This window comes from Clupea harengus, chromosome 26 (genome assembly GCF_900700415.2).
Source record: "Clupea harengus chromosome 26, Ch_v2.0.2, whole genome shotgun sequence".
In the NCBI taxonomy this organism is placed as follows: Eukaryota; Metazoa; Chordata; class Actinopteri; order Clupeiformes; family Clupeidae; genus Clupea; species Clupea harengus.
In genome coordinates, this window is record NC_045177.1 from 4581688 (window position 1) to 4590716 (window position 9029).

At 43.9% G+C, this 9029-nt stretch overlaps 1 protein-coding gene across 1 annotated transcript; it reads right to left on the reverse strand.

Annotated features, from left to right (window-relative positions):
• Positions 1-1954: 1954 nt before the first annotated feature.
• dusp5 (dual specificity phosphatase 5) lies at positions 1955-7716 on the reverse strand. The gene is made up of 4 exons (XM_012833850.2): positions 7212-7716; positions 6218-6360; positions 5442-5661; positions 1955-3056 (listed from the first exon to the last, which is right to left on the reverse strand). The coding sequence occupies exons 1-4, from the start codon at positions 7567-7569 to the stop codon at positions 2467-2469; spliced, it is 1311 nt and encodes a 436-aa protein (XP_012689304.2). The 5' UTR covers positions 7570-7716; the 3' UTR covers positions 1955-2466.
• Positions 7717-9029: the final 1313 nt, after the last annotated feature.

The window sequence follows — 9029 nt, forward strand, 5'->3', positions numbered from 1 at the left end:
AAACCCGTAACTTGCCCAAAATCCTTATATTTATAGAAATTAACATGTCAGTGTCATCAATGTAATTGTTTATGAACAAGACAGTCAAAAATGCTTTGTCATGTTATCACTGTAATAGTGATCCCTGGAAGTGTTTTCCTTATTTCCCAATTTTAATTTTACAGTGTAAAAAAATTAACAATGATTGATCATGACAAATTATTGACCATGATACCTTGTCTGTTGAATGTTATCCATGTCACTAATTTCAACACTAGTTTCCAAGTGGATGTATACTGTAAGAATAGTAGAAGGATGATACCTTGTCTCATACTAACTGAATATTATGATGTATGAGTTGAATGTTATCCATGTCACTAATTCCAACACTAGTTTCCAAGTGGATGTATACTGTAAGAATATAGTAGAAGGATGTAGAAACTACAGTGAAAGAAGTTGGACCTCCTCATATGCAACCCAATGAAACAAAAAGGCAGGGAAATCATCTTGCATTCCACAAAGTCTTTGTGAACCAGGTACTTTTACAGTAGGCTAGACTGATGATCATGGACTTTTCACCTTCATTCAAAAAATGACCTCTGTATTGCAATGAAGAACAGAATAGATGGAACTAACAGTAATCAACATTTTTTGAAGCCCTGAAACCATTCCCAGTTTGACTCGAATGGCTACACACAGTACATTTGCATGCTGCTCCTTATAAAACCTCTCACACTCTGATGGATGAGATGACTGTAGATCATTTCCAATGGTAAGATTCTGTGTGCTGTTAAGCCCAATTTTGAAAATATATATTTTCCTTGTTTTTCTGACATAGTGGCACATACTGTTAGGCTACTGTATATTTCCCACACCCACTCTGGCTCACTGACACATGACATTTTAGACACATTCCTTGCGTTTGGACATGTCGAATCAAGCCTTATCATCATAAACCCTCAAGGTCCTAAAGACAAGTAATTTATAGAATCAACAAATGTTCCAAAAAAATACAGTGTCACTCAAACTGATTAAGTATAAGCTAGGCAAACATAAATGGTTGAACCATTTTGGATGTCGTGACTAACACAATTAATATATGTAGATGTTTTGTGGGATCTGATCATTCAACAGAGAAACTGCATAATACCTTCTGATCAACATGACACGTGCAGTTGATAATGTAGGTAAATAAAGACAATAAGACCAACTTATTTGCATGAATGTACCAAAGCATTTGCAATTTGTTTAAAAGACTGATACATTGCTGCATGTGTACAAGTGACTAGATGATGTGGAGGTTGAACAAGTACTTTTGAAAAATTTCAATTCTGATCTGAGAAATGCACCAAAGCGACTGAGACAACCTGTAAAATGGGACTGGAACCAATAGTACTGGAACCAATGGTTCGGTCTTGAAAGAGGCTTCAAGCCTTCTTATATTCGTAATAATTAATGTAAAGCAGCAGACCGGTGACTTTGGTCAAAACCTGAAAGGTTTTTGTTCCATTTATCCTGCCAACCGCAAAAAATAATGTCTCCATTTGGATGTTTAGTCAAATCAAATGGAAACCTTACTAGGTAAATTTCATGCTTCATTTTTTTTAACTTCACCATATTTCTCCAGTTGGGTGGCTGGCATACAGACAAATGTGCTTTTTGCTTGTTCACATAAACGTTGGCAGTCTTAACGCTCTTTTAGGCGGAATTAGCATGTAAATTGTTGATATGTCTGGTTAGGGTCTCCCAATACCCCCGTTGCCCTCGTACACCTAGATATGTTTGAGACGTTCCCAAAGTGCCTCTGTAGGGGTCACCATTGCACAGTGGCGTGTGAGCTGTGTCGAAACCACAAACCGGAAATCTGACAGGACTATAGCCTTTCAGTAATCAATCATTATGAACAGTGATGACACCACTGTGTAATCATTCAGTTTGTCAGTGTTCGTGGGAAAATATCTAAGCAACGAAGTAGTGAAGTTGTTAAAATGTTTTATTTCAAACTCTTAGTAGTCTGAGTATTCATCACACAGTTCACCATTTTTCCACAAGGTATAAATGAGAACTCATTTTCTTAGAAACTTTATCATCATTTATTGTTTTTATAAAAACACACTGTTTAAAAAACAATAAATTAATCCAGAAAGCCTGTTAACATTTTAAGACAAAAACAATAATCCAACAACATAAAAAACCCATTAGTCTAAGGCATGTATTGCAGTATACCGTGCTGAGATTCATTAAATACACAAATCAAAGGCAAATAGTATCTGTGAATATCCCTAAAATCACAAACAGAAAAATACCTTTAGGCAAGTACTTAAATCTCATGTTTTTTATTTTCACCTTAGCTGATCTTCCACTGCTTAACAACGTTTGCCAAGAGGAATTTTTTATTTTTTTTTCAATTGTTGGTTTATTATTTATTAATATGTGTTTGTTTGTTTTTTCAAGTAATCTACAAAAAAGAAATTGCCAAGCACTCGTTTAAGGCAGTGCAGTTATTGGACTGAGCTTGAACTGGTGGACCGGCGACTGCAGGGGCATGGGCGTCAGGAAGGAGGTAGGGAACGAGAAGACGGAAGAAGGCTCTGCCCAGCTCTGGCCTAGCTCAAAGTCATCGGAAAAGAACGGGGAGGGGGCCGCGCGGCCCCGGGGTGCGGGCGTGGGCGGGGGCTCAGTTGTTCCAGGCGCCGCTCCCGCGGTTCCTGCCGGCGGGGCTACAGAGTCCATGGATGGCCCCGGTGTGGTGGCCGGCTCTTGGAGCGCAGGAACAGGCCCAGCCTCATTTCCTGTGAATTCCAACAGAGTGGCAGAGACCATGCAAGCCCCCGGGACCGTGGAGGAAGGGGAGGAAGGCGGGGCTGCGGCGAGCACCTCGGCCTCGAACTGCAGCAGCTGGCCCATGAAGCTGAAGTTAGGCGAGATGATGGTGCGCTGCTGGCGGATGACGTCGAAGGCCTCCTCCAGGCGGAGCCGGCGGCTCTGCATGAGGTACGCGATGCAGATGGTCGGGGAGCGCGAGATGCCGGCCTCGCAATGCACCAGCACTTTCCCACCGGACTGTTTCACCCGATCTGAGGAACAGAGAGAAGAGGAGGGAGAGGGTTAACAAACTGTCGTTAAACTGGCTCGTATCAACTAGCAGAACAACCAGGGAAACATAAATCTTGTAAAGAAGTGGAAGATTTAAAAAAATATTTTTTTTTTTTTAAAAATCACATATGACGCAAAGCTCGAGAGAACGTCAGAAATTGGTGAGCGAGTGGGTGGTGGGAGGGCGACAGAAACGCAAGTGAAACATGGACTTGTTTTGACAGCTTCGGGTGCTGCACGCCCTCAACATCTCTCCCTCTGTTCGTCTCAAAGCACTGCATCACCACCATCATCATCATCATCATCATCATCTGCGTCGCCCCCCCCCCCCCAACATCCACCCTGCCTCTCTCCTACACATCTGTAGCCAAGCTCCACACTTCACATCTCAGCCCGCACAGGCACATCACCTCCTTCTAACACTAACTGAGTCATACCATGCAGCTGCGCCACAGGACCCACCTCGCCCATGAGGCTCGTATCTTTTCCTGTTGCTCAACCCACAGAAATTGATGTCCTGATCTTGACGTTGTTCCAACACCTCTGCTGCCATCACTACTGTTGCATCAGTTCAGAGGTGTAACCACAGAGAAGTCAAACACTGGAATTTTGCAACATTTTGTTCTATGTTCAAGGTTTTTCTCTTAAGATACCCCATACATGTGCTCATTCCATCACTTGTCCTCATTGAGGACCCCATCAGAAGTTCTACATAGAACCGAACCATTGGTTCCATCAAATCCATTACATATTTGAAGTGCCACTCACAATTAAGATGCTGTGAGAACAAGCTGAAATAATCTCATCAGTTCTACAGAGGAGCTTTTTTTTTAATCTCTGAGATAATGCAACAGCTCTGACAGCCGCTTCAGTGTCCGATCCAACAGTGACCCTGTGCGCTCATGACTCACGATCCTGCCCATCTGGGGTGGCAGAGGGCCCCTCTCTACTTCACATCACTGCTTTGATAGACTTCACTTTACAAGCCTTACACAACGCACGCACGCAAACACAACACATCGCAGTCTGGCTGGTTTAGCCACGCACGTCTCTGCATGCTGTGGCAGGGGCAGCTTCTGGCATGGGGGCGAGTGACACATCCGTGTCCCTGCGTAACCAAAGCCTGTCACTGACGGCAGCACAGTTCCGGCTTGGCAGCTGTATCTTATAAATAAATAAACAAATAAATAAAGACAAAGAACATCCCCACCCTATTTAAAGGGGTGTCTGGACGCACGGTTCACATGGCTCTTTAGCTGGACAACATTTGGTCGTGCTTGGCCTGTGGGCGAAATCTCTGCTCTGGCCTTGGTTGTCCATAAATAGCCTACAGAGCACTTTTCCTCCTTTTGGGAGTGTTTTATGGCCCTTCAGCATACCTGCCCCTTGTGTACCCTGAACACCTGGAACCATACTGAACGGCGAGATCATGCGCATTCCTCCTCTGTGCGCCTCCACCTCGCCTGTCATTAACGGCTCGCTCACACCGTGACACAGCGGCCACACCCGGTCATGAGACACCGGGGGGAGATTAGCGAGCGCACATCCGGTGACAACTGCACCTCCTTCAACTGCCAGGGGGGGGGGGGGTAAGAGGAGGAGGAGGAGGAGGAGGAAGGGGAACAGCTCTTCCTTGAATCACCAAGGATTTGTGTGTGAGCTTGTCATGTGGTGTGGGGATGAGAAGGCCAATCCACTGATTGGCATGAGAGTCCCATTTATTTCTGGGCTTGCGCCGCGCCCTGCCAGCGAAAGGAAGTCTTAATTTAAAAATGTGAACATGTGCCACGAAAATAGACTATGTATAGCTCTGCCATGTAACACCGCCCGAGTTCCCGAGGAACGTGTGAACGCGCTGTGTGAAAGCTCTACATCTGGGAATCAAGGACACGATTAGAAACCCTGCCTCCCACTCAGTCACTATGAATACCGTGGAAGAAAATAAACAGAACTTAAAACCGTTTAGGAGAAAAGGATATAACTGAGAGCAACACAACCTTGTGGTGAAGCTAACAAAGGATGGTTGGTTACTTCCCTCTTCGAGAATGCGCTGTGGCCAAAATTAGCAAAGGCAGTGTCGGACTTGTGCTAAAACAATAGCCTATATTGTGTGTAAAACGCCTGTTGTGTGTTTTCAAATAACACACAGCCTTTTGATTTGGACTCCTATGCCATTCCAAGGCACTTGAAATATCTAAACATAGAAACGAAAAGCCGTGCCTGTGGTAGATGCATCAAATACTATAATGTTTGACTGTTTTGAATCCTCTCCTGTGTCTTGCTATCTATACAGCACCACCAAGGTGACTTGGCCAATCTTGCAGACTGAGGTTTATTGAGTGAGGGGTAAAGTGATGAATGCTCACCAATGAAGTCGAACGCTTCCTGGAAGTGGGAGCTGATGTCGGCCGTGTGGCTGTCCTCTACCGGGATCCACTTGTAGTTATATTGGCCTTTGGCTGGCTGCATGTCCCTCCTGGAGACGTTGAGCAAAGCTGTGATGTGCCGGTCAGCCAGGTAGTCGTGCCGGGAGGCGTGGTAGGCACTGCCGAGGAAGAGGAAAGGGGTGAGCTCCACCGGGGGACCCTGTGACGACACCAAAGAGAAGGGGGGGCAAAATACGTCAGTGCCAGTCTTCCATGACCATTGTAATGTGTCATAGCATTTGAGGAGAAAGGGGGTATTTAATAGACAGTTTCCTTTTTATAAATAGCCCACATCAAAAACACGGGAAAGGTCATACATGAAGGATAACCTCTGGGGTTGGCTACTTCTGATGTCAGCTGGATAGCTTTGATAACCAGTGGCTTTGACTGGACCATGTCTTTAACATTTAATGCAACACTTCAGATGAGTGCAGTGTGAATCAGACTTGCTGAAATTACTGTTTATTTTTCACCACAGAAAAGAACATAACAGTTTTAGAGTTTTTTTTTTATTTTTTATGAAGAAACAGTTGCCATTAAGTAGCCTACTGCTCAACTGAAAAGGGTAAGAACTAAAATAGTTCTCCTTGTCACCCTTATCTTTTTTCCTGCAGAGCCTGCTGGCAACCATGACAATAATCAGCCTCCAAAGGGGAAGCGGCTGCTATGGCAGTCGGCCAGAAAGAGGAAGCAGCAGCGGGTTTTCTCTTCCATACCTGATCGTAATCTGGCTTGAGGTGGGAGCCCAGTTTCTCACAGTGGGTGGCGATGAGTCTCTCGGGTTCGATTCCGGTCGGCTCGACGGTTTTCATCTCAGTGCAAAGTTCAGGGTATTGGGAATGGAAGTTCTCATAACCCCCTATTGAAGGAAGAAATTGACAAATTAGCCTACTGACCACGACAGTGACATAACAGCAATTATAAGCTTATTCCCATTCAGTCCTCGATTACTCTATTGTGTGACTTTATTTATTGTAGGGTGAAATAAAGGTAGCCTATAGTCCCGAGTAGGGCTACAAATCCGTCATAGGCTGTGATTAATTAGACTAATTTAACGGTTAACAGTGGGCTACTTAAAATGATGCCTTGATGAAGGCCACGTCCGTCCGTCTGAGGCAAAATTATTAGAATTACTAAACAGTCTAAGTAAAAGGCTGTCATTAATATATTTTGAATGGCGAGAAAATCATTGAAAATACTGCGCTGCGTTTTAAAGCTTCCAGTGCCGTGACTCATGCCAGTCCTTTGACGCACGGTGAGAATGTATCTTTCCAAGTGTACAGAAAATACATTGCTTATGAGGATGGTTGCTACAACAGCGAGTGATCAAACAAATGACTTAGCCTTACGAGTCATTTCACGGAAACAATGAGTGCAAGTTTACATTTCAGCCATGGGAAGGAAGGATAATGGGCATGGAATACGGCTACAGTTTGAGAATAATCCAAGAAGGCCGAAGAGGATGTGTTTTTCACCTTTATTTCCCTCCAATTATAAATTAGCCAAAGTTTTGTTGTTGGCTGGTTGTTCAGCACATATCCTAGGTTTGTTCTATACTAAAATTGATATATTAGCCTAATGAAACACATGTCTGCTTCTTTCCATGACTAGGCTTACAGTCGTTACGTAGCCTTACACATTTTGTCATTATTTTAAAGCTCATATGGCCATAATAATGGTTAAAATAAAACTGAAAGTTTAGACTCTTACCTTTCAGAAAACAGATGTTGGCACCACTCGCCGAGAGTGTATTAATCACTATTTGCGCGGCACTGTCCTTTCTGAGCTTTTGGAAATGAGGTGTCCCGTCGTCCAGAGCCACGACAGCCGAGATGCTGCCCTCCCGTAGCCGATACAAAGCCTTCTCGTCTGGGATGACAAACTGAAGCGGCACCGGGCCTCCTCGGGATCTCCTGACGACAACGGAATTCAGGTTCACATTGACAGAACCTTTGATATTGGAGTTCGAAAAAGAAAAGTACGGTCGGCAATCCACAATAAGACAGCTTCCAAATTCCTTTCTGATTATTTTCCTCAAACGGCGACAATCAATGCTTGAAACCCTCATGTTGGCTGGTTGAATGTTCAAATATGTGTTAATACGGGTTGAAATGACAAGGCAACAGTTCTGGTGTCTAGGGCGTAGGAGCTACTGCAATTTGCTACACCCGCTTGTGAGTCTGTACCTACATTGCCTCTAAGGGGATTCCGTCGGAGGAGTTTTATATGAATGAAACCTCCGGTACGTGACGTCACGAACCATATAAGGACTCCGACTAGGTATGATTAGAGTCCGCCTGCCTACAGTCATGTTGCTTGTACCTTGAACACGCCTTCCTCTGAGGGTGAATATTGCACATTTGAATCAACCATTAGTCATGGCTGTCCAAACGGTTCGTTATCACAGCGCGTTTCTCTTTCACTATTTCGCTTGCCTGCCTATCAAACGTTTTATCCTACAAATTGACTTAATTCATGATTAGAATAGGAATATTTTATCCTGAGAGGTGATGGTACATACAATTAAGCTGGATACGGTACCTTACTATAGTCTATTTGTGTTTAAATAATCTTTCCCAACAATAAATGTGTTGCCCGCGTAAATTGTGGAAACCGTAGCAAATCGTTTATTATTACAAAAATAAAATGATCTTGCCTATAGCCAAACGGTAGGAAATGCAACTGTCAGTATACTGCGACACTGCAGTTTGACAAAGGTGACAGGACTAGGATAAACATCCGACTCTCCCCTTGTATAGCCACCTGGCCTATATGCGTTGTTCATAATCCTATAAAGCCCTAACAAGCTTAAACGTCACATTAGTCAAATTATATTCCTGACAAGCAGTGCGTCAGCTTTGATGAGAGGCTTTGTCTGGACCTTTCAATACACTTAGATCTACACTTACCATATGTGTTTTCACATTTGTACGGCTAGTTGAAGAGAATATATTAAAAAGCCTAATTGTAGGGGGTTTGTGAAAAGATGGGATAGGGATTCTAGCCAAAAGAATGTCCCTCCCTAAGCCTAGGGAGATTGTTGAGAGAAAGAGAGAGAGAGAGAGAGAGAAAGAAAGAAACCTGGAGCATCATCAGTGAGCTGGTTACAGGAAGAGAAGCCTGCCGGTGGATTAGAAGCAGCAGGCAGTATGCCATATGGCCCAGGTTTAATCTGGGAGAGTGACATCACACACAGGAGGGGGAGAACACAGTCCACCGCATCACTCAACTGAAAATGTTGACAGTTTTGTAAATCTAATGAGGTGATTGTCTGTGTGTGTGTGTGTGTGTGTGTGTGTGTGTGTCTCTATGTGTGTGTGTGTGTGTGTGTCTGTGTGTCTCTATGTGTGTGTGTGTGTGTGTCTGTGTGTCTCTATGTGTGTGTGTGTGTGTGTGTGTGTGTGTGTGTGTGTCTGTGTGTCTCTATGTGTGTGTGTGTGTGAAACCCGACGTAAGGAGAAGGATGTTTACATGCTGACACATCATCATCACATCCTGTAGATCTAGCATGGCACTCTGATGACCTGG